Genomic DNA, 27,262 nt, shown 5'->3' on the forward strand with positions numbered 1-27,262 from the left:
GATGAGCATAGCAGCTTACAGGGTCTCAACGCTTGAGGATGAGCGTAGCGGTTTGAAGATGAGCGTAGCGGCTTACAGGGTCTCAACGCTTGAGGATGAGCGTAGCGGTTTGAAGATGAGCGTAGCGGCTTACATGGTCTCAACGCTTGAAGATGAGCGTAGCGGCTTACAGGGCCTCAAAGCTTGAGGATGAATGTAGCGGCTTACAGGGTCTCAACGCTTGAGGATGAGCGTAGCGGTTTGAAGATGAGCGTAGCGGCTTACATGGTCTCAACGCTTGAGGATGAGCGTAGCGGTTTGAAGATGAGCGTAGCGGCTTACATGGTCTCAACGCTTGAGGATGAGCGTAGCGGCTTACAGGGCCTCAAAGCTTGAGGATGAATGTAGAGGCTTACAGGGTCTCAACGCTTGAGGATGAGCGTAGCGGTTTGAAGATGAGCGTAGCGGCTTACATGGTCTCAACGCTTGAGGATGAGCGTAGCGGCTTACAGGGCCTCAAAGCTTGAGGATGAATGTAGCGGCTTACAGGGTCTCAACGCTTGAGGATGAGCGTAGCGGTTTGAAGATGAGCGTAGCGGCTTACATGGTCTCAACGCTTGAGGATGAGCGTAGCGGCTTACAGGGCCTCAAAGCTTGAGGATGAGCGTAGCGGTTTGAAGATGAGCGTAGCGGCTTACAGGGTCTCAACGCTTGAGGATGAATGTAGCGGCTTACGGGGTCTCAACGCTTGAGGATGAGCGTAGGCCTATCGGCTTACAGGGTCTCAACGCTTGAGGATGAGCGTAGCGGCTTACAGGGTCTCAACGCTTGAGGATGAGCGTAGCGGTTTGAAGATGAGCGTAGCGGCTTACATGGTCTCAACGCTTGAGGATGAGCGTAGCGGCTTACAGGGCCTCAAAGCTTGAGGATGAATGTAGCGGCTTACAGGGTCTCAACGCTTGAGGATGAGCGTAGCGGTTTGAAGATGAGCGTAGCGGCTTACAGGGTCTCAACGCTTGAGGATGAGCGTAGCGGTTTGAAGATGAGCGTAGCGGCTTACAGGGTCTCAACGCTTGAGGATGAATGTAGCGGCTTACGGGGTCTCAACGCTTGAGGATGAATGTAGCGGCTTACAGGGCCTCAAAGCTTGAGGATGAATGTAGAGGCTTACGGGGCCTCAACGCTTGAGGATCAGCTGCGATGTACATAAATCCTAACTAATCTTAATCAGTCGAACGTTGTCGTACAAACGTGTTCCTTTGTGTAACACATCACTGTTTCTGTATTTAGCTGTGCTCGTAAAGCAAAGCGTTAGGCTTACATGTATCTCACAAGCACCGAAGCCAAACACCAGCGAACAACACCGAAAAAAATAATCTGTTAATTTTAAGTCTGTTGTCTGAGTGATGCTGGAATGTATTCTGTTAATATAACATACTCCGTCATATTCAACATAATATCATGTTAGCCTAATACAATCTTTGTGTTGATTTAATGAATATTTCTGCTATAACGCAATAATCTGCACAATAACAATAACAGAACACATTCAATCTTTACTCAGACAACAGAATTTCTGTTAAATTTAACAGATTATTTTTTGAGAGTATGCGTTTCTACACTGTTTAATACCGATTTACAGGTACAACCTACACACAACATTGCGCGTGTGTGCATTTAAGCGTTTAAAGATTTTGGTACTCACGGCTATTTTACAGCGTTTAACATTTTTAACATCGTTTTAACAGAATCCTTAGCCTGTGAGCTAAGACTTCGCTTTTATGACTGAATCATATATTTAAGACAAATGTGGCAATTATCAGTAAGCTATGATTTCATTAAATTAGGCCTAAAACCTGCCGCATATAGTAATTAAGACCTGCGGGAGAGCCCAGTACTTCTAAAAGAGGCATCAGTAGATGCACTGCACATTATCTGGTTATCGAATGATATATTGTTTTCCTGTTTTGAAATCTCTGGTCAGAATCAGTGTCTTGTGCATATTATTTATACATGTATAAGTACATGTAATGTCATGTAAACCTCGATTAATCACGGAATCAATGTTACAGTAGGTCTCTGTGACGTATATACTATACAATGTAGTCTTATTGGCAGCGAACACCCCACGATGTAGGCTCTACCCGATGTAGTCTTCACATTTTTCACTATAATGGATTTGCTATAGTATAGTACATGTATAACAACTCTTTGTCCGTTTTTTTCTTTTTCTCAAAGACGGATACTGAAAGATATTTTTAAGCATATTAAAGTGTGTCAGTACCCATATCTCGCTATAAAGAGCATGAAAACTAATGGACACGTTGTATGTAGGTCATGCTTGAACAGCGGGCCTTGTGCGGACTGCTTTGACGTTGTGGTTACGGCTTTCTACTACCTTGAATTGGATTAGCTAGTATAACAAACTCTGGCCATAAGTCCGTAACGTTTGCGAAGTAGGCTTATTTACTGTAATACTTACCTCCCTTCGGTAAAAATGGCGTCTTTTTTTACACGAGCATTTACTTAAGCTTAAAGCAGTATAAATGATGATCTTAGCGTCTAGAATGGCTTGATTTAGTTGACAAACATGGCGATGGGCAAAAGATCGACTTTGTGGATTCTTCAGTATGATGTGGTGCTCTAGGGCGTGTATAACTCTGTCTTACTCAGATGTCACTGGTAGGTGTTGGATAGGTATATTGGGTGTACTACACGCTCTAGGTAGCTTCTTGTGACAGATCAGCATGGATGATGCGACTGTGCCTTTCCCCGGCGAAGCGAGCACAACAGCCCGGGAGAGACGTGACATCGGCCGGGAGAACACAGGCCTGTCGGGGAGCGAGGCAAGCGTGACGCTGAGAAAGGGTGCACTGTTTAACGTGGCAGCTTTTGCTGCTTTGATTATATGGTACCTGTTTAGCGCTGGGACTTTATTTCTCAACAAGTATATTCTATCATTTCTGGGTGGAGATCCTACCTTACTCGGTGAGTATGCACAGAAATGAGGAACCCAATTTTACAGTGATGAAAGCATACAGTATCCTATTATGGGTCTATAAAAATATATACAGCTACTTGTATGGGAGACAAATGTCGTTTGCTTTGAGTTCAGGGAACGTGACCTGTAACACTAGTTGGCCAATTGCCTTGTGTCGATTAACAGAGCAGCCTAATGATGAATCTAACAATCTCTATAATCATATTGACTCAGGGCATTCACAAATTAAGACAATATTTGCCTATCAAAATAAAAATATTGAACTTCTTTACGTAGCCTCTAATTGTTTGTGTTTAGTTAAACGGTCAGTTGACTTTTGAGTTTCATAATGATCCTGATTGAATGAGGAGCTATTACCCATATAAAGTCATTTGAGAACATCAGGACGCCGTAAGTCAACACGAGTCTCGTTGTTTGTGATCTCATTGCATGAGATATAACCAGCTGTAAGATTTAAATCTGGAGCGGGACGGGGTTCACTTGTGAGGTGTTCAATGCACGAGGTGCCGGTTCAAGTCCCGGTCTTGGATAGGGATTTTGTAACTTCCCTCGCTCTCATTTATCGCCATGCCTTCGTGACAATAATTTTTCAAAGGCGGTCTGGCATGGTTCTGTTATATTCTTTGATATAAGACCATTCTTGTCTTGGGTTAGTATGTCGTGCAATTAGGTAGATCGGTATTTACCGAAAAAATTATCAGTATTTATTCAGCAAAATAAGTATCTGTATATATTCAACAAAATAAGTAGGCCTATCAGAATTATACATACACGACGTACATACATATATTTTTAGACACCAGTGCTATACATGTACACATGAATATTTTGAACACTAACATGTCTACGCCTATGTTATATAAAGCATTAAAAGAAAAGATAACACTAGACCAGATGTATGTATAGATATCGATAATGTATTCCACACCAAGTTTTAAAGCATGACTATTTTTGTAATGTTGTTTAAGTTTAAACGAGATAATCCAGTTCAAAGTAAACAAAATCGAGCACATTGACTAAATCGAAAGCACCGCCATTTTGTCTGACAATTTCTAACAATAATCTCGACAACCCGAGATTTTTCCTGTTTCCGCTGACGTCACCTCAAATCTGTCCGTGGGTTAGAATGTCATCAGACGTCGTGTTTCGGGTTTCTCTGACATGGCGTATCAGAACAAAATGGCTCTGACCTTTGAGGTCTATTTCTACCCCTCTTCTGAAATAACTAAGGATACATTAATTGTTTTTACCCTTTTAAAATTATTCCTAAGGCACTGAAAGCCTCCATAGAGCTTTGTCTATATCTCATGAATTTTCAAAGTCTATGTGTGACGCTAGAAATATGTTAACCAATGAAAGAAAATGTTTTTTCATTGTCTTTGTATTTATTTCTTTATTTATTTGATTGGTCTTTTACGCCGTACTCAAGAATATTTCACTTATACGACGGCGGCCAGCATTATGGTGGGAGGAAACCGGCCAGAGCCCGAGGAAACCACGATCATCTGCAGGTTGTTGCCAGACCTTCCCACGTACGACCGGAGGAGAAGCCAGCGTGAGCTGGACTTGAAGTCACAGCGACTGCATTGGTGAGAGACTCCTGGGTCATTACGCTGCGCTAGCGTGCTAACCGACGGAGTAACGTCGGTAACCCCTCCTCCCCACCTCCCCCCACCTCCCCCCACCTCCCCCCATTGTCCCAGCATGACGGTAAATCTGTGTACAGTACCAAAACATGTAAAAGGCAAAAGACCTTTTTTCAACGTGGATGTATTCAGAGAACGATGGAATATCTTTGATGGAGGGCTAAACATTGTTCCATTCGCTCTTAGGGTTTAGGACTTTAAGGGGATGCAGAATGGATTCTGATTGGCTACACCTTTCCAAAGCTGAATTTTAGGTAGGGTACATTTATTGTAAGATTTAACCCAGGAAACCGAATCTGTACTGTCAGTCAATGACATCTGGTGACGTATGATTGTGAACACCCCATTTGCCGTTGGCAGACCTAATAATCAATGAAGGTATGCCTCCAAGCTGATTCATCTATTTATGAACAAATATTAAAGAGCTGAAAATGTAATATTGTTTTAGGTCAAGACTTTTTCCATGACCTTTACATGTATGTTTCCACTTATCGTGGACAAGGCTATCAACGCTAATGACCTATAAATAAAGAATTGATTGATGGAAGGTTGTTACCCGAAATCATGTTAACGTATACAATAAATAGGTATAAGACATTGATAATAAGAATAGTAGTATAAAATTGTTAGTTTCGTGCCAATTTAATATTGTTATTTAAACCTTTTTGCAAGTGCAATCGACATGATTAATGCAGTTGATTTTCTCTTTAAAAAAGGTACCTATAAAATCTTAAACTAGCAGAAACATCCGATATTAGTACCATTGATTAAAGTCTATACTGATGCTCGAACAGGGCTACGAGGTTTTATAAGCAAACAACATTAGTATTGTTAACATTTAGTGACAAACGAGTACGTTGTGGCCATTCATGTGGAAAAATTACAAACGAGTGGAACATTTAGTGACAAACGGGTACGCTGTGACCATTCATGTGGAACATTTAGTGACAAATGGGTACGCTGTGGCCATTCATGTGGAACATTTAGTGACAAAAGGGTACGCTGTTGCCATTCATGTGGAACATTTAGTGACAAACGAGTACGCTGTGGCCATTCCTGTGGAACATTTAGTGACAAACGAGTACGCTGTGGCCATTCCTGTGGAACATTTAGTGACAAACGAGTACGCTGTGGCCATTCCTGTGGAACATTTAGTGACAAAAGGGTACGCTGTTGCCATTCATGTGGAACATTTAGTGACAAACGAGTACGCTGTGGCCATTCCTGTGGAACATTTAGTGACAAACGAGTACGCTGTGGCCATTCATGTGGAACATTTAGTGATAAACGAGTACGCTGTGGCCATTCATGTGGAACATTTAGTGACAAACGAGTACGCTGTGGCCATTCATGTGGAACATTTAGTGACAAACGAGTACGCTGTGGCCATTCCTGTGGAAAAATTCTCGAGTATGGCGTTAAATAACGGTCAACTATAAATAAAATCAGTTGACATTGTTTGTTACAATTTGCATGACCTATCATGGCAGTAAATTGGAAAATTAAATAGGTTGTAACACATCAGAATTGGAAAGATCGTTTCATGTAGAGTAGAAAGAGAATTAAGCCCAGTGTGGATCCTCCATAATCAAGTGCTGTATTTGACGACAAAATTTACTTATTGCTTATTCAATAAAAATGTTATGATGAATGGTACCAAAGACCTTCGAGAAATATAGATATATGGCAACAGGAAAGTTTTTACTGGCTTTACCTTTTGGGCACTCCCGTTTCTTACTCACATAAAAATGTTCGCATCATACAAGTAAAATATTGAGTGCTAAGTCAAAATTTGTTTAATTTGAAATTAAATAGACCAAACCATGATCATTATTTCAGTCATTTACTACAAAAGTGTCCCAGCCCCAACAACAACCCAGCCCCAATGATAGCATACCTCATTGCCTCATGGGAACGTCTTCCTACAGACGCCAGCACGGCACACTGACCCAGGAGCCTCTCACCAAAGCGGTCGTATCAGTTCAAGTCCAGCTCACGCTGGCTTCCCCTCCGCGCGTACGTGGGAAGGTCTGGCAACAACCTGCAGATGATCGTGGGTTTCCCCGGGCTAAGGCCGGTTTCCTCCAACCATAATGCTGGCCGCTGTCGTATAAGTGAAATATTCTCGAGTACGGTGTAAAACATCAATTAAATAAATAATTGAATAAATAAATAAATAATAGTAACAAAAGTTATTGTACATGACGTTACACAGTGCGCAATGACACAAATACATGGGTACACTGCTATGTTCCCCGGGCCCGGTAAGATAGTGCATACATGTATATGCGATTTTTACCTAAGCGAAACCTTCATTATAAACTGAGAATATACATCTCATGCACTTTCACGAAATCGGTAATATACGGAAGGCAAAACTGTGGGTGGGACATCCCTAGTGCCTTAAGCAACTAAGACCCAAATTGTGATGTGTCAATCTGTGCGTCCCCTGGATTTCTTTATGACTTCGTGGGGCGCGCGGATTCTATCGCAACTGAAGAAAACCACTATGCTTCATCGGAAGATATTGGTGCGTGGAGAGTTTTCTGGTCCGGGTGAAACTATTTATATATGCCATCTAAAATATGGGTGCTTTACCCCCGTCATTTGTGTTTATTTTTCGCCCATATAAAATTGGCAGCCATATACTAGTAGTTTAGGTGACAAGTTCTTGAGAACTGCGTCAGACAATAATCAATCAGATAAATAAATCAACAAACCTACTCTAGTCTATTGCATTTATGATCGCAGCCTGAATTTCAGTGCCAGAGTAAGCGTATATGGACCTGATCCTCTGGCCATCTTAATGTGATTATTCCCAAGTTTTTGGTACATGTAGTACCTGGAAGATTTCTTTTGCTTAGCTTTGCGTGTAGTCTGCAAATGTTATATTTTACATGTTATAGCGTGTTGTAGAACAGGTGAAATCTGCGATGATATCAGACATTGGAACGCCCTTTTCCTCATACAAGTCATTACGCCTTGATGCAACCAACCATGTACAACATTGTTCCGTTCGTATTGGTGTAAAAATGGTGCATTTGACTCATTACCATGAACTAGTTTATTTGTGGTAACAAGAAAAATAACGAATTTTCAAAAAAAAACTCTCTAGTACGAGCTCATGGTAAGCTGATTTTTCGGTGGAACCAATCAATGAGGTGGATTTTTTCACGACTGGTAACTCAAGATTACCACGTCACCAACGGTTTGCAACACTGAAGTAAAGTTCAAATACAGTTGGCAGTATTAAACTTTTGCCAAGATCCACGCCATTTTGCGAGGAGGAGAAATAAAAGGGAGGAAAGCTTGTCAGTTTTAAATGGATCTCTGTGGACAACGGTTTATTGTTGCTCGCTTTGGCGGTCAGTCAGTGTTTTTTTTTTCGCTCTTATCGTTAACACAAATTGGTCAGTACATACTTCGTCTGTTTCGATAATAGTTAATATTCGATAATATGTTGCACATCCTGTGTTATACAAACGTTGAATTCCATACATACAAACAATGAAAGAAATCTCCTACACCACCCATAAAGCGTTCCACAAAACGTGACGTCATCACATAAATAAGAGCATCTTGGCTAAATGGTTTAGCTATACTCAGGTAAGTGACTTATCCACTATACATGCAGCGGTTTTCCTTTGGGAGAATCGTTCTTGACATCTGCACACTTGAGAGCACATACACTAACATCCCTGCTGTAGATCTGCATTATTTTTACATCTGACGTATCAGAAGATATGTTGATAAGGAACAGCTGGAGATGTATGTTCATTAGTATCTCTGCCCTGCTCAGCGGAAATCTATAGCAGCAGTGGTTATTCTTCCGTGTGTCCATATCACAGATAAACAAACTGGCCTAAAGTTCAAAGCTTATAACTTTTTTTAAGCCAAACGCAAGATTATCTGTTGAAGAGAGCCGATGGGAAGGGGGCGCACCTCCAAAGGTGCATTATATGAAGCTGTTGCAAGAATTATGTACAGCGTGGATTCAAACTCGTTGCTGGTATGGCCTTCAGTCTGGCTGTCTGGAATTAAATTTATCACTGTATGTTTGTTGACAGAGTGATTGTCATGTGTTTGTGAGTGTTTTCTCACGTATTTTATGAATTTGTCATGTATTTTATGTTTTCATTTGATTGATGTTTTACGTCGTACGACGGCGGCAAGTATTATAGAGGAAAGAAACCGGGTTTTCTCATGTAGAAAGTATATGTATATATATATATATATATATATATATATATATATATATATATATATATATATATATATACACATGTCAATAAATTAAGGCGAATCATTTCATGATGCTTTTCAAACCATGAAGAAGGAAGGTTAATCAGTACATTAGCTTAAACTCGCCATGAATTGGAGCTTTAAGACCAACTGGACCAGAATCCACCGTTGCATCGGCCCTAAGCCCTTCTGTATATCGAAATAACAGCGCAACGGAGTTGTCCTGTCGTTACATGTCCGTGAACGCTGGTCAATCTTTAAGTCGTATGGCCATCAGCGACTGGGATTAATTCCGTTCGACTAGTTCAGTTGAATTGAGTCGTGGCTTAAGCTCTGAGTAATGTGTGCCGAACTTTACAAGTTTCCGCATTATAAAACTTGTCATCACACCTTGAGTTCCGAACAAGAGGTTATAGCTATATATGGTACACCAGCTCATTGATTTTCCTTACTGTTTATGTAGTAAATTTGTCAACTTCAACCTCAAAAATTTATATCTCCTAACTTTCGCGTGGCACCATTACATACCTCCACATGCAGCTTGAAGTTTAGTCTAGAACATATCAAGGAAATCAACACAGCATGACCACCATTTTGTCAGGTGTGGTTGCTGGAAGTGAAGTCATAACACTTTGTTACCTTGGTTACCTCCTGGGGAGTGGGTAATAACACTGGGCAAGGAGTTTTCAGTTTTATTCAAAATTTAAAAAAAATTGATATATTTTAACTAGATAAAAAATAACAGTGCAGAAATTTATAGTGTATCTCTGTGTACCTGGCAGTATTATCCAATCAGTACTCCTTCTTACTTCAGTTCGGAGGCAGTTTGTCCGAAATGCGCATGTGTAACCTATAGGGTAGTGGTGGTCCCAGTTATTATACCGACATTTAGTCAGGTACAGCATTCACTGGAGAATATAAATGTGTACTCTGTTATAATGGCATTATCCTGGTGTCATTATGAAATGCTGAAGTAGGGGACTGACGATCCAAACGCTACCAAGTTCTTAGCTAATTACTGTAACCCATGAATTACCTCGAACACAGTTGTTGTTATACACCAGCCTGTTTGACATTTTGTCTCCTTACCCAGTTTTATCAGATTTGTTTAGTAGATTTGTTTAGTAGATTTACAAAGTTGTTCCTCTTCCTCTCTTCGTGAACAAGGAACATGTCACGAAAACGCAGTCTACCTCTGGTGCGCCTGAATGAGTTTGTCACCACATTTCTCTGAGTTAATCTCCACAATTGTTTGAGTTGTCACCACAGTTCTCTCAGTTTGTCACAACAGTTCTCACAATTTGTTACCACAGTTCTCTCAGTTTGTCCCCAAAGTTCTCTCAGTTTGTCCCCACAGTTCTCACAGTTTGTCACCACAGTTCTCTCAGTTTGTCACCACAGTTCTCTCAGCTTGTCACCACATTTCTCTCAGTTTGTCACCACAGTTCTCCTGTTGCTGTTGTAACCCAAGGAACATCTAGCCGTACACAGATAAAAAGTTAGTCATTTCAAGTAAATTTTATTACCTTTTTCCTATATACTCCTTTTTTCGCGGACGTTCGCAGCGAGGAGATATGTCTAAGAATTTTTTTGTCGTTCTCAATTTATGTCTAAAACAGACATAAAAGGAGCCAGTTTACATTTACAAACACTCTGTTAACCTTATCCCAAACAAACATATATCTGTTTTCATGTACAAAAAGTATCTAAGGCATTTACTTTACCAGCAATTACTGTTGGACTTCGAAATAAAGTGTTAGATACTTTGGATGCCAGATTCTTACAAAATACTCCAGTAATTTTCTTACAAAAAATTTGACTATGCACTTATAGGGTCCATTACGTACTGGATACAGCGCAAGCGTCTTTTCTTATGTCACGTTACATCACTGCGGCCAGCAATAAATTTTGTGCAGAAATTTGGAACAACGCTGAGGCCTGTGGGGTCACGGTTATGAGGCGGGAAGTGATGTCAGAAATCTGTCTCAACCTTTGTAAAAAATACCTTATACACATGCATTCTCTTTATCAAAAATGTGTACGGCGTGATCTTAACCAACAACACCTGGCACGATTTTATTGATAAATGTCGATTAAATAGTTTTGCGCGAGGATACCATCCAGTAGTGAGGCTAAGCCTAAATAAGTCTGCGTGTGTCTCACAGGCTCCAAATGTCAAGCCGCTCTGTAGTGGTGGCAGTGATGAAAGGCGAGCGTGAAGAGCGACATTTGCGCTGTTTGAATAAGGCTCCATTATTCAGTCTGGGCCACTGGAAGTCCGCTCTAGTGAAAATCAATCAACACTGTTTCTCTCTGTGTCCGCATCATTGGTATATTTGAATATCATTTTCAACCTCATTATTCATGTTAGGTTCTCGTTATTAATATTACATTTTATATGTGCGTCCATAAATGTGTTAGGGTAATTTCATTTAAACTTGTTTAAAACTATAATTTGGTCTCTCAGGCTACTGTTTACATATAAGTAGATTTGAACAACAAGCTGAAAAATCTACCCAGTTCGAGGCGAGTCTGAAACGTTTTACATGCAAGTGTTGTTTAACTTAGTACCTCAAGGTCTTTCTAGTTTCTTGTGTGAAGGTTTTGCGAGGAACACTCCAGGTTAGCTGAAATATAAGGCATTTTACTGATCTTGAGAAGTGAAACTGCGCCGTTTTTACCAGAAAGATGCGAGAAGGTAAAAAAGAAATAAATAAATGTATATGTATTGATGGATGTTTAGACAGAATGTAAACTCGATGTGAACACGATGAGCCTAGCGCATGTGTCGTATGTATTACAGTCAAGGAGGAGCAATCCTCTTAGGACGGAAAAACGAACATATCATTACAAGTGGGCTCGTGAATAGGCTTCCCACTCAAATGACATAATATTATGACTGTTGACTTTGTGGTCAAGGTCATTTGCGAGGTCGTTTTGACTTTGTGGATTAACAGGTTGTATATGCATATATTTCTGTAGGGATGAGGGCGTGGATTTCACGTGTAGTAGTGCAGCACAAAGACCCATGAGCCTCCCACCAGTGCTGTTGCTGTGAGTTCAGCTCAAGCTGGCTTTGTCTCGGGTTGTACGCCTGAAGATCTGTCATCAGCGTGGGGTGGTCGAAGGTTACCGCCGGGCAGTGCTTGGTATCCTTGCGCCATATTGCTGGCTGCCGTCGTTACAGTGAAATATCGTAGATTGCGGCGTAAAACACCAATGAAATTTCAACTATAGCTGCTACACTCAACACTACAGAATGCATGTGTGAATCCCACAATCAAAACAACGCTATTGTAAAGTGTTAGATAATCTACAACTAGTTTTGGACCAACGTGTATCGAGGAATACATTGTGAAATCTAGGATAAATATGTTTTGTCCCTTCCGTTGTTTTTGTCATATTTGTGTTTCTGTACTCGCTGCGATGATTAAAGCTAGCATATTCCTGATCTCCATGGCGTAAAACTATACTCATGTATTCAATTCACTTCAGTCAGATAAATAAATAGATGAAAGTCGATAATTTCACTGAAGCTTTTAATGGGACAATTTTCGATGAGGTAATTCTGACATAATTATTCTGTTTTTATTTACAGGAACTTCCCAGATATGCACTACAACAGTACTGGGCTTCTGTCAGATTTACTTTGGGATCGGCACTTTCAAATCACATGAGAAAAGCGAGCGTCCTCCACGGTTTTGGAGAAACATGGGTTTACTAGGTGGGATGAGGTGAGTGAGTTGGACAAAAGTCGCTTATCTTTGATGTGGATCCATCATAACAGATCCATCATAGAATCACTGCAACACGATTTCTTAATGGACGATCCACTGCCTGTATCGAAGGATTGTAGATCGAATATCGGTAAAAAAATTCTTTCCCGTCTCCGTAAGCGGAACATATTTTCTCATTGTGCTTAACACCTTCGGTCTTTGGAATGTTTATTCCCAAACCCCAGTGGTGTTTCATTGTAGTTAACGCTTACATCCTCCCGATCATAGTCCTGACAGTAAGGCCGGACCATTATGTCGAAAGTTGTGACATCGCACACACACCCTCGTTTTCTTTGTTGTGGAGATTAGAATCATTGCAGATAAGACGACATATATGATCTTCTTCTGCATTCTAACCATGCTTTTCAGTACAGCATTTAGTGCACAACTCATTTTGTGTCTGCCTTTAGAATTCAGATTGTAATTTTTCATGAGGGTTTCATTTCAGCTAACATCTAGGGTCTCTGTTTCAGAATTATGACAGTGCTTCTAGGTTTGGTGTCACTGAAGTTCGTGGCTGTATCGTTCACAGAGACCGTGAAGGGGTCCGCTCCGGTGTTCACAGTGCTTATCTCTTGGTTCCTGATGAGAGAGTACACAAGTCTCTGGACCTTCCTCTCACTCGTACCCATCATGACTGGACTAGTACTCTGCTCTGCCTTTGAGATCAGCATCAACACATTGGGGTTCGTGGCTGCTCTACTAACGAACATCACAGACTGGTGAGATGGCACATAGATAATCATACGTAGCTATATGTACTGATATTTTTATTGGATAATTGGATTACATACATATGTTAGAACGTAGTCTGTGTGAGTAACGTACGTGATTTGCTAATGAATCATTTTAACCATCAGCGAATGAATAACCACTTTGAATATCAAGTGTACTGAAACATCTACTGACTGAATTAGTCCACAGCTATAGTAAACTTCCAAGCCCCTTTAAAGCATTTCATCTCTAAGCAATCAGTTCATTCGGTCGTTCAGTCAAAACATTTATTTATTTGATTAGTATTTAACGCTTCACGCAAGAATATTTCACCTATACGACCGCAGTCAGCATTTTGGTGAGAGGAAACTAGGCACAGCCCGGAGGAAACCCATGACCACCCCGCAAAATGCTGGCATACCTTAGCTGGAACTCCAGTGTGACAGCGATGGGACTCCAGTTGACAGCGATTAAAACTTCAATGGGACAACTATGGAAGTCCAATGCGACCACTATGGATCTTCAATGGGACCAGGACGGGACTTCAATGAGACACGATGGGACTTCAATGGAACCACTATGGAACTCCAATGGGACCGCTATGGAACTCCGATGCGACCACTTTGAAACTCCAGTGGCACCATGATGGGACTCCTATGGGACCACTATGTAACTCCAATGGCACCACTATAGAACTACAGTGGAACCTTTATGGAACTGCAATGGGACCGCGATGGAACTCCGATGGGACCGCGATGAAACTCCGATGGGGCCGCTATGTAACTCCAATGAGACAGCAATGTAACTCCAGTGGGGTTTCCCGCATGATTTTAGGGCCTCGGTACGGTTTAAATCTGTAGTTGTAATTTGTGCCGAGAATGGCGCTGTGTCCCGCAGATGTCAAGCAATAATACTGATGAATCAGTATGAGACATTTGGAGACTGGTATGATGATGTAACAAAATTTGTCGAATGTAACGAGAGTGACCCGTCGTTGCAGAAGTCAGCGTTAAACACCGGGCAAAAGAATAAACCAAATCTGTATTATACCTCTAATTCCTTGCACCGGCCCCGGTAGTACAGTTGGTAGCGTGCGCTTCCGGAGCGGTAGACCCATGGTCAGTCCTGGGTCGAGTCACACCTAAGACCTTAAAAGAGGAAGTTGTAACTTCCTCACTTGGTGTTCAGCATGAAGGGGATGGAGCAACGACTGGTTGACCCGTATCAGTATAAAGGCTCGGACGGGCGGCCTACTTGCTTTCGATAAGGAGTCTCAGTGAAGCAGCACTAAACAAAAGAGCGGTTCCAGAAGTCGCCACCATCCTCGTTTTCATTTGTTTTCTGTGTTTCAGAATGAATACTGATTTTTAATCTTTTTTCTCTCTTTCAGAGTTAATTATGGCTAATAAACTAACAGTACAAGAAAGAGTTGAATTGATTTTTATATTTGAAAGAGATGGGACAACACACCGCTCTGTAGCTCTAGCATTCAACCTCAAACTGGATGGTGCGCGACTTCTGGGACACCCTGTATATCAAATTGGGTGTGGTGCCCTATATGATGTCTTCAGTGTGGCGTTCCGTGGGTCAGCACTGTAAATATATCGAAACAGGAACCGTTCTGTTACAAGAGGTCATCGTTGTAAAACGAGCACTGAGAATAATGCTAAACCCAAAACACGCAATCAACTAAACCGAGGGCTTTTTTTTATCTGCCATTATCCATCCTGCATTTAATATTCATGAGGTGCGAATTCAAACTCGACCTGGGGCCTCCGTGGCCGAGGGGGTTAGCACGCAAGCACTACGTAATGACCCAAGAGCCTCTCACCAATGCGGTCGCTGTGAGTTCAAGTCCATCTCTTGCTGGCTTCCACTCCGGTCGTACATGGGAAGGTCTGGCAGCAACCTGCGGATGGTCGTGGGTTTCCACCGAGCTCTGACCGCTTTCCTGCCACCATAATGTTGACCGCCGTCGTATAAGTGAAATATTCTTGAGCAGGGTGTTAAACACCAATCAAATAAATAAATAAATAAACAAATCAAACCCGACCTTGGATTTGAAGATTCGCCTGCACCCATTGCTTCTGGGGCCTTGGTTGAGGAATCTCGCCTGGCCGTTTGTGCAGTCCAACGTTTGTTGAAGACTACTATTTCCACTAATATTATGTGCCTTTTTGTGCATCACCTAGTGGTGTTGGTCGGTCACTCCGGTCTCCTCTACCCATAAAAGTGACTGTCATCATTTAAATGAAAAAGTCTTGATCTGGTGTTAAGCAAGAATCTTTTGCTATTTTACTTTAAACTGTAGACCAGTAAACAACAGTGAACAAAATACCGATGCTATAAGGAAATAAAAACACACACAAAAAAATAAATGATAACAAATTTCTATTTCTATTTCTATTTTTTCAGTTTTCAAAACGTATTTTCCAAGCGTCTTATGAGTGGGGAGAATTACAAGTACACGTAAGTGTTAAACCTAGTATACCTTTACCTGGTATGTTTAAATCGGATTAACAAATTCTCGGCACCATTCCCTCAATTAGGCGTTACAGAATAGAATCAGCCAATCATTTACGAGAAGCGATTGTAACTCGTTGAACAGCTGAACTCCTGGACGTTGATTAGAGGGAAGATGCTTATGTTGTGGGGGTGTGAAGGAAATTTTGAGAGTTTTCATAAGAGGGCGTTTCGTGAAAGTGGAATGAGACTTTTTGATTACACATTTCACCAGTCATAAACACTTCTTTTGCAAATAAGTCAACTGGATGTCCAAAAGATGTGCAAAGACTCAGATCACTAAACCTGATTTGATTTGATTCTTAACTGCTTGCTTTACTTTACTCATAGGTCAAAAATAATTATCAAACAGTTAGATGTGAACTTTTGGACAACGAGTCGATTGCTGGGAATACCTGCTCAGTATGAGATATTGTACCTCTGAATAACTGTCCATTGTAGCCATTTTCAAAAAACGACGTCAACCCATATATTCGTGTCGTAATATATGCGAAGCTCCTTGAAAGACGGTTGAAACGTATAAAAGAAGAGAAAACTCTCAGATGAGTTACGCTGGAAATAAGTGAATGTCCATTATTTATAGTTTGTAAAGCCACAAGTTTAGCTCTTGCGATTCTTTTGTGAAGAAAGTACACAACTCCGAACACAAAATAGGCAGGTTAAAGCTTGATGTTTTTTCGGGGTGTTAATCTCTGCATCGAAACAAACATTCGCATACCAGTCGTCAACCAATCTAGAGGCTCCAGGCTAATAATCACAAGGTCAATACCCAAAACACAAAGTACCAAAGAGCTAAGAAAGTACGTCAATGGATTTGTTGCACACACGTTACTTTCACAGCACCCTTTGAATAGCTATAACATCAGACAGTATAGATTAGCTGAATACTATCTGTACAATATTGCCAGTATGTAGGCACTGAAGGGCTCAGGATCATCGTTACTTTCACAGCACCCTCTGTATAGCTATAACATCAGACAGTATAGATTAGCTGAATACTGGCTGTACAATATTGCCATCATGTGGGCACTGAAGGGCTCAGGATCGTCGTTACTTTCACAGCACCCTCTGTATAGCTATAACATCAGACAGTATAGATTAGCTGAATACTAGCTGTACAATATTGCCATCATGTGGGCACTGAAGGGCTCAGGATCATCGTTACTTTCACAGCACCCTCTGTATAGCTGTAACATCAGACAGTATAGATTAGCTGAATACTAGCTGTACAATATTGCCATCATGTGGGCACTGAAAGGCTCAGGATCATCGTTACTTTCACAGCACCCTCTGTATAGCTATAACATCAGGCAGTATAGATTAGCTGAATACTGGCTGTACAATATTGCCACTATGTAGGCACTGAAGGGCTCAGGATCATCGTTACTTTCACAGCACCCTCTGTATAGCTATAACATCAGACACTATAGATTAGCTGAATACTAGCTGTACAATATTGCCATCATGTGGGCACTGAAGGGCTCAGGATCATCGTTACTTTCACAGCACCCTCTGTATAGCTATAACATCAGGCAGTATAGATTAGCTGAATACTAGCTGTACAATATTGCCATCATGTGGGCACTGAAGGGCTCAGGATCATCGTTACTTTCACAGTACCCTCTGTATAGCTATAGCATCAGGCAGTATAGATTAGCTGAATACTAGCTGTACAATATTCCCATCATGTAGGCACTGAAGAGCTCAGGATCATCGTTACTTTCACCGCACCCTCTGTATAGCTATAACATCAGGCAGTATAGATTAGCTGAATTCTGGCTGTACAATATTGCCACTATGTAGGCACTGAAGGGCTCAGGATCATCGTTACTTTCACAGCACCCTCTGTATAGCTATAACATCAGACAGTATAGATTAGCTGAATACTGGCTGTACAATATGGCCACCATGTGGGCACTGAAGGGCTCAGGATCCATCTGCACTACAAAGATGGTGGTGTCCGTGAATGGTTTTAGTTGTACTGTGATGTGTTTCCCGCCTACAAGATTGTAACAAAAACACCTACCACCAACAGAAACCTTACAAATCATAGTTTGTTATTTTTTTTGTTTTGTTTGCTTGATTTTGTTTTAGTCAAGATCGTTTGAAACTTTTCATGTAAGCAAGTGTATCAACGGTTATTTTATTTGTGTTTTTTTTTTTTCAAAGTGTGTTTTCTGTGTGTGCAACTAAATATTGCCATATATTCCTGTTCTTTTTGTTCTGACGTTTTTTCTGAATTTGTATCTCTTCATAGGCCATTGGAGTTACAATTCTACACAAGCCTCGCTTCCATCTCCGTTCAACTTCCACTAGCTGTCTTTACCATGAACAATTTGGCCATGAAAATTTTAGACTCTCATTTGGCAGGGATGTTAATACTGGACGGTATATGTTTTCATTGTCAGAGTCTGTCAGCCTATATTCTGATGGACTTTATTTCACCAGTGACGCATAGGTATGTATATCGCTGGTCTGGTACTGGTATTTGCATTGCATTCGTGATAGTGACCCATTCACACCATTCATACCATTCACACCATTCACACCATTCATACCATTCATGTTTAGTTTAAAAGTTTGTATTTCCATTCATTGGAATGGTTAATACTTCAACATGAGTATCATTAGACTCTGTGAGAATTTAACAGAAATACCAGAACTATCTTTAAGAATTTATGTTTTGGTTATTGCAGCGTTGGGTTTTGATTTTACCAGAAAAATGGCTGCCGGGCTCTGCCTGATTTCCTCCCACCATAATGCTGGCCGCCGTCTTATAAGTGAAATATTCTTGAGTACGAAGTAAGACACAAATCAGATAAATAAATATATTACCAGAAAAATGTAATTGTAGTGAGTTATCGACCAAAGGCATTCTTAAATAAGCATACACTCAAAAATTAATCTGTTAGTTATAACAAAAAGTAACATAATATTCAGTCCAATTCAATGTAATATCGTGTTAGTAGAATAGGATATTTATCTTGAAAAAGGTATGAGTATGTGTGTTATATTTAACAGAACAAGCTGCTGCAATAGCAGAATACATTCTAGCATCACTCAGACAAGAGACTGTGTCTTAAAATTAACAGATTAATTTTTCGAGTGTATATACTTTTATTTTGAACTGTAACTGAATATAAATGCTGTATGGAAGATATCACGTCATGTGGAATGACGACACTGGGCAGTCAGTTGAACTGTGTCTCTGCTGTACATAGCTGAGAATATTTCACCAAAGTTAAAGTATAATATAGAAGGATTTGGTAAAACACTTCAGTTCGTTTGTTTTCTCTTAATTTGTAATTACCACTCGTGAATTTTAGATTTAAACGCTTTTCTTTGAATGCTAGGGATTAAATGTGTGAAAATTTAACAGATGTTATGTTTGAATAAATCTTTCTTCCTGCCACAAGAACACATTACCATAATGTGGTAATACGTGGTAATAAGTGGTAATAATACAAGAACACATTACCATAATGTGGTAATAAGTGGTAATAATACAAGAACACATTACCATAATGTGGTAATACGTGGTAATAACAAGAGAAAATGTGGAAAGTCGGTGGCGGTGTCGTGAAGTAGCGTCCCCAATGAAATAAAAATTGGAGAAATTATTTACAAGCCAAAAATTTCGGTTTCAGTGTTGCCAACACCGTCAAGCGGGCTGTGCTTATATGGACTTCGGTGCTAATTTTTGGGAATCCTGTGACTTTTCTTAGTGGTGTAGGATCTGTGATGGTAATCTGTGGTGTGTTTCTCTATACCCTTGCTCGCCATGGAGATCGAATCTTCCTTAAAAGGAGGACTGAACATCCCAGATCAATGGGTGGAGGAGTTTACAAACTTGTGTAACTTCCGTCCGTCTCTTCTTGACCAGTCCTAACCCCTACGATTTTAAAATAAACGCCAGAAGCCATTGTTTTATGGATTTATGTGAAAAAATGGCACCAGCTATGGCAAGCCAAACGTTGTGATATTAACACACACAAAAATATCATTATGCTATTATTAAAGATAAATGTATTCAGTAACTGAATGAAAATTGAAGTTTTTGTTCAATTATTTTCATACATATGTTTATACAGTCTTTTTGAAACATAAAATATTGAATTAAATGGGGCAAAAGAAATCCATCAGTGTGTGTTAGTATGCAATATTGAAAATAATCCTTCGATCTTCTGGGAAAAAGCATCGAAACCAATCGGACAACGCCTATCCTCTGCGTTTAGGGAGTACAACATTCTTCAATGGGACAGACAGTCTGGATGACGGCCCCGCACCCCCACCCTTCCTCTTCTCGCGCAATCGACACACCAGGCGTCGAGAGATTTAAATTTAATTTTTGGCTTGCTTTCGTTTGGCGCGACAGGGAGGAGTGTTTTTTTTTAGAAATATATCCATTGTAACCAGAAAGATAAAAGCAGCTGAGACTCATCTAAAAAAAAGGTGGCGGTGTGTAAAAAACAGGCAATATTTTACATGCCGATCAACTGAATTTTAACATTTAAATGTTTGTAAGGAAAAGGTTTAAGAGTAGGGCTACAGAGAATCAGTCCACTTGGGCTCCTTCACGACCGGTTAAAGACTGATAAAATGTTTATCCGTATAGCAAGACTTAAAAACGTACATGTTATCAACACTCCTCAGATGCGTGGCACACTATGAGCTTTTAGTACATGGCCACGCATGACGCAAGCCTTAATTCAGACCGTCATAAAAAAAGACTGTTCTATACGTAATGAGAGGGATGTTTTCTTGACCTCCATTCGTTTTCCTGTGTAACGTGCAGTGAATGGTTTATCTGTACAGCTGAAAGCAAAACTGGGGTTGAAAACGAGGGAATGTATGGGAGTGACATCACAAATTTTGTGTATGGCGTAGGTCCGGGACACCCATTCATATTTTCCCATGCCTAATCATTCAATCGCTTAAAAAGCTCGATATTTTCTACATTTAAATAAACAGATGCACTTGTGTATGTAAACTTTCGAACCCTTGTTTTCGGTAATAATAAAAAAGCGTGGCAATATCAAAAACCACATACGTCAATGATTATTTTCTTTAAAAATAGAATAAATATATATTATTAACATTGATTTTAAGCTATCAAATGTGGTACTTGATTTTTCCTTTAATATTGAAATAAATATGCATTCTATTACATTTTTCTTCAAAAAGTGCGAAGAAGTGTTCAAAAATAAAACACATATATGTTTCAAACATTGAATATTGCAATGCCTGGCTTCCATAAACGGCAATAAATGTCTTAAGAAGCGCATGTTTGAAACTATTCCAATCGTCAGACCAAGATTGTCATGATTGCTGATTTATGTGGGGAAACTGGGTTGTTTAGGAAGGTGTTATGCCAGGTTCATACTTATTAAACTCGGTTGTATACTTCATTTTGCTTTACAAGCATGTAAACGTATTTTGTTTGGTGCGTTAGCACCACGGCATATTTATCTGCTTAAATCGTATTCATATGGGGTCATCTAGTTTTAAAAAGCAACGTGCATATTTCAAATTTATGTTGGTAATAATGGCTAGTCGTTAACATGTAAGGTGTTTAAATTGGAAACAGAACTTAATGTATTCATATGATTCTAGAGCAAGTGATGGTATGCGTCGTTGCCATGTTTGTGATGTTTCAATTCGTAACGTGTTTAAGCGGTTTAGCACAGTTCAGAGATAGTTAAATAAGTGTCAGAGTGAAACAAACTATTGTTGTCCACCAGGAGTGAGAGAGTGGCAGGCAACAGTAGTTCAAAATCAAAACCGATCTTTGGTGATGTCTCGCTTGTCATACGAGTGTTCGAGATATAATCGCATCACGTTTCTGCACTACAGTCCGTGTGGACATTTCACTGTTGAGAAGATGCCTGGGACGATGTGAATTGTTGAGATATCAACGCATTGTTTACTATTTAAACCTGAATTGCGATTTGGTGCCCGTTCTCTAGGGTAGTTGGTCAGTTGGGGTAATGGTTTGCTAGAGCCATAGTCAGTGGGGGTCATGATTTTGCTAGAGCCACGGTCATTTGGGGCAGTGGTGTGGTAGAGCCTTGGTCATTTCAGGTAATGTTTTGCTAAAAACCATGGTCAGTTGGGGTAATGGTTTGCTAGAGCCATTATTAGGTGGGGTAATGCTTTGCTAAGCCTTGTTTAGGTAGGGTAATGATTTGCTAGAGACTTGGTCGAGTGGGGTACTGGTTTGCCAGAGACTTGGTCAGAGACTTGGTCAGTTGGGGCAACGGTTTGCCAGAGACCTTGGTCAAATGGGGTAATGGTTTGGTTAGAGCATTTGTTCAGTTGGGGGTAATGCTTTGCTACGGCCATGGTTAGGTGAGGCAATGGTTTCCTAGTGACTTGGTCAGTTGGGGTAATGGTTTGCTAAGGCTTGGTCAGGTGGGGTAATGGTTTACCAGAGCCTTGGTCAGTAGGGGTTAATGGTTTGCTGGAGCCTTGGTCAGTTCGGGGTAATGGTTTGCTAGAGACTTGGTGAGTTGAAGTAATGGTTTGCTAGAGCCTTGGTGAGTTTGGGTAACGGTTTGGCTAAAGCCTTGGTCAAGTGGGGTAATGGTTTACCAGGGCCTTGGTCAGTAGGGTTTATGGGCTTTCTGGAGCCTTGGTCAATTCGGGGTAATGGTTTCCTAGAGCCTTGGTCAGTTGGGGGAATGACTTGCTGGAGCCTTGGTCAGATGGGTAATGGTTTGCCTTTTGCCCGCTTCACGAATACAAAGCGAATGGTGGGAAAGTTGATACAATATGTTCCTCGGCCAAATTTATGCATTTCAGCTATTTGTGAACATTTGACAACCTAGGTGTCAAAACAGACCTTTTTTTACCAGTCGTCTACCAAAATCGACTTTCAACGTCAATAATATCAAGGCCTATTCTGAAAATAACGTTCACCACAAACCATTCTTACAGCTAAGAAAATATATGAAGGCGGATTCATATAAAGAGGAACAGTCAGCAGTTTTTTAATGATGCTGGAAAAGGAAGGTTATGAGACCAGTTCCTAAAATGTTGTACTATGCTGGTTGTAAGTTCTCGATATTCAAAATATGGGTTTCATTTGCTCTTTGATTACAACTGTTCTTATGTCGGACGTTGTTATCTGGTCCAACAAAATGAGTATACCTCCCAAAGCTGCCATAAAAATCAAACGTGGAAATACGATGGCAGAATGGTCTGGACTCTCTACTATTCCTTGACCCTAATTAATATTTAACCCTAATCCGAAGCCTCAATTTTTGGTACATTCTTGGATATATCTTTATTAAAATTTTCCGGGTTTCCAATATGTCTTAGAGTGTGTGAAATGGCATTGAGTGGTAGTGAAAGATGTTCGTGTACATGTTTGTGTGACAGTAAAGATTAACAAACTTTTCCATGTAATCGAGCCATGTGTATGACACGGATGCGGATGCAGTTTCAATCTATGCATTTCCAACGGTTTTATCAGAGAATCTCCAAAAATGGGCTATGTAAGCATATTTTCTTCAAACAGTTGTTACATGATCCAGTTCGTAATTGTATATGTACCATTTTAAAGTGAATAAAAGTTTATTGCTTATTGAATCTGTTATACCTGTAAGTCTACTTTCACAAAAACCTTCTATATATATATATATATATATATATATATATATATATATATATATATATATATATATATATATATCAGTTTTAGTCTCGTAAATGTACACTTACAAAACACCGAGCCGATTTGCTCAAAAAGCACTTCGTCTAATTATGAAAGCCGGTATAGGCCTTCGTCGAATCGTCGTTCTGTAGCGCTTGACGATGAAGCGAAGCGATGGCATATATTGCGCGAATATAGCGACTTGTTTGGCTTTCTTCTCCTTGTATGGGTCTGCTGAAAACCATTCATTAAATTCCTAGTTAGCATACTTTGTTCGGTTATTGCGGTGTCAGAAATTATTGTGTTGTGTGACTAGCAGAGATGTGTTAGGCATAACACTAAAATGAATGATGGCGTCTGAGACCAGTGTGCCATAGGGACATATATGAAGTGACCAAAACACTTAGTCCATGGGCCAGACATGATATTGTACCACTTGAGGTGGTCAGACCTAATTGGAAGCAAATTAAGACAGGACAGCCTTTCTGCAATGGTACCTCTATCACACATTTTGATAAAATGAAAAATCACCTTATAACATGGTACAACCTGCGGATGGTCGTGGGTTTTCCTCGGGCTCCGCCCAGTTTCCTCCCACCATAACGCTGGCCGCCGTCGTATAAGTGAAATATTGTAGAGTACGGCGTAAAACACCAATCAGATAAATAAATAAATATAACATGTATAAGGTGTTGCGCAAATGACCAGAAAGCAAGAGAAACGCCAATACATCGTAGAGTCCTCAGTTTTTGATAAAAATAATATGATAATATAAGACCAATTTAAAGTGAACATAAAGTCAGCCACTAAAGCTGAATTAATTAATAAAGTAGTATTCCAGAAATGTTTCTGGATTTTTTAAAATCATTTAAAATTCTGCTTCGCTTATCAAAAAAATAAATAGCAAACAATCGTCAGTACCAAGCCACTCATTTAGTGACGCCATTTTGCCGTGTTATAGATATCTAGATGACGTCACAAAATCTAGGCGCTCTCCCATACCATCGATATTAAACAATGTTAAAGTGGGGAAAAAAAGTGGGACACCTAACCAAAGACGATCAGCTCTGTTCCTTGTTCAAAGGGCCGATGTTTCTTTCAGTTTTGACGCTCGCTCAGCGCGATGTTCGTGAACACAAGCTTCGTGTTTTAGTGGTCCTGCTTGTCCTCGTCCTGCATGGATGTACTTTGCCTAGCTGGCTGTACCGACTTCACCGAATTTATCGAACATAGCAGGACATTCTGATTCATAACAGACTCTTTCATTCAGATTTGGGAAGATATTTTCGTAATAAATATGACTTTGGCAAGCGAAAATAATGCAAAGTCACAATATCCCAATATGTTTCTTCAAGCAATGTATCTCCCGAGGCGGTTGTCTTGACAGCTCCACCCTGACAAGTTACTGCAGTATCCTGTCCAATATGTACATATTTTGACACGGACAGCCGTTCTCAGTTCCCTGCTCATAGACGTGTGGTCCAAAATGCATCAGTTTAACACTTAAACTAACTGCAAAGTCCAATTTATTGTATCGATGCCTGCCTATCCATTATGAAAACCACAATAACAATCTAGAGCCAAAAGGTTTTTGACGCGACAGCCATAAGGGCTTCTGCAATATGGCCACTCGCAGTGAATTGTCCGTTAGTGCCATATCCCTAAGGCTGAACTTCATCTTCTCGGCTTTCAAACCTTTGTGAAAATTTTTACATATTTTTCTATGACAACTGTGTCCTACATCATTTTTCTATGTATATATAGTGGCAGACTTTTTGTTCACTTTAAAAGGGTGTTTTGTATTGTTTACGGAGCAAATATAATTCAGCAGTCCACATTTTGTCTATATTTTATGTACGCTATTAGCTGAATATTCAGTTGACCTTTACATTTACATGTAAGATTTGCAAGGTTTTCAGCTTGGTTGATAACAACTTATCAATAGTGTAAATACCCTGATGAATACTTCTTTTTTAACACCAATTATTACAGTGAGTTAAGACAGATTAGCTGAGGTAAGTAAACGTTCGTGTCATTTCCTTAGCTGTGATCTACATGTCTGAAAACTGCAATGTCCGAGTGAGCCTTTTATCAGATTTTTTGACTTTCAATCAAGAATACTGGTACATGTTATTGAAAGTACCGCCAAACACTAAGATTAAGAACTAAATTATTCCGTAATACTCTTTGCAGAGTGTAAGTGTTCACTTTGAAATTAAAGACAAAAAAGTGGCGTTTCTGTGGTCTTTTCTGAACATATTGTGAACAGTGACATCACATAGGGTTATTGCCACTTGGAGGAATATGTGTCACCATTGGAGGGCTGGATACGTGTGAGTGGAGGAATATACCCATCATTGCTTACGGAGGAGGAGGAGGAGGAGGAGGAGAGGCTTCGGCGAAGGGGGGAGTTTGCGGACGTGTGCCAGGACCGTTTCCCAGACGCAGACACACTTGTTCCATAAATACATTAACTAACTGGACAATGAAGAAAATTATTTCTTAATGGATATATCATTCGTAGACGAAGACACTATGCAATTTGAGCAGCCGGGCATCATTCATTGTTTTGATGATGACTGAATCCTTGATATCGCAAGAAGAATAAGTCCGTGGAACATTATACGACGGGCGGTGGACATCAGGCAACGTCAGGCAACAGGACTTCAACATCAAAAAATTAGAAAAATGTAACATGACTGCTAGTTCAGTATCATTTTCAAAACACTTGACAAAGATTTGACTGTACTATTCAGAGGTGCTTTTGATTAACCTGTAACTATCACTTATAGAAAATTTTCTAAGGTTACACCAACTACTTCCAGAGCTTTCCACTCAAAACGTTCTTTGATAGATCTTAAGATATTCGCTCTTAAGAGATGAAATTATGCGTACAATCTATCCCAGCAGTAAATCAGACGATGTCCCAAGGACAGATGCAGTTGTTGCAGATGTCCGAAACAAACTAGCGTCCTATCCAGATTGCTTAGCTTGGTGCAGATGGCAGCATACTTAAAACAGCAATCCAAAAGCTAACCAAAGAATCTTTGCCTCACTCAAGACGGGCCTTGATGAAACAGTTGTGCATTAGAAGCTCTAGATTGTACACAAAGAGGAGTCTTCCTTCAAAAATTCCGGCGTTAAGCCATAATCATTCATTCACTCCTCCAGAAGTAGTGCTGGGGAGGGACAGAAAAACTCTGGGAGTTAATGCAAACGTGCAATAAAAAACCCTTCTTATAAAGAGTGCTTCTATAAATTTTACATGTAGCATCAAGGTCAACACGCCCATAAACAAACATGTTTCACAGTGAGTTGGATGAATCACTCTGCTTTGGTTTTCGGATGAGAACAGAAATCTTCCCCTTTATACAGACAGATTGTTAATACAAAGAAAGCAGTAGGAAAGGGCCCGAAAGTGTCTCATTGGGGTGGAGCCGGTGTTAAGTCCGCGCTCCCATGAACGAGGCGCATGCGCGTGACATCACGTGCAAATCACGTCACGCACAAGGCGTCCTATGAGCGAGCGAGGTGCGTTACGCGTGACAGACCAATGAGTGCAGCTCCTTCAGCTCGTTCGCGCCCACACGGACCCATGGGTGACCGCGCGGTCTTGGCGCCTGAATTTCGTTGACGTCCGCAGGGAGGGGTCATTGCTGAGAAGCGGGTGAGGGTGTGTCGTTGAGTCTGCGCTCAGAGCGAGACCCGTGATGCCACACGCGCCTGA

General features: G+C 40.4%; 1 protein-coding gene across 2 annotated transcripts; it reads left to right on the forward strand.

The window, feature by feature from the left end:
* The first annotated feature begins 2,584 nt into the window (after positions 1 to 2,584).
* On the forward strand, positions 2,585 to 21,475 carry LOC135475363 (solute carrier family 35 member E2B-like). 2 transcript variants are annotated; one of them, XM_064755223.1, is made up of 6 exons: positions 2,585 to 2,967; positions 12,467 to 12,602; positions 13,118 to 13,366; positions 15,774 to 15,827; positions 18,139 to 18,339; positions 19,529 to 21,475. In XM_064755223.1, the coding sequence occupies exons 1-6, from the start codon at positions 2,727 to 2,729 to the stop codon at positions 19,737 to 19,739; spliced, it is 1,092 nt and encodes a 363-aa protein (XP_064611293.1). In that variant the 5' UTR covers positions 2,585 to 2,726; the 3' UTR covers positions 19,740 to 21,475. The 2 variants fall into 2 exon arrangements, with proteins under 2 accessions (XP_064611293.1, XP_064611294.1); XM_064755224.1 differs by lacking the exon at positions 19,529 to 21,475 and adding an exon at positions 18,578 to 19,122.
* The last annotated feature ends 5,787 nt before the right edge of the window (positions 21,476 to 27,262 follow it).

Source organism: Liolophura sinensis, chromosome 9 (assembly GCF_032854445.1).
Source record: "Liolophura sinensis isolate JHLJ2023 chromosome 9, CUHK_Ljap_v2, whole genome shotgun sequence".
Classification (NCBI taxonomy): Eukaryota; Metazoa; Mollusca; class Polyplacophora; order Chitonida; family Chitonidae; genus Liolophura; species Liolophura sinensis.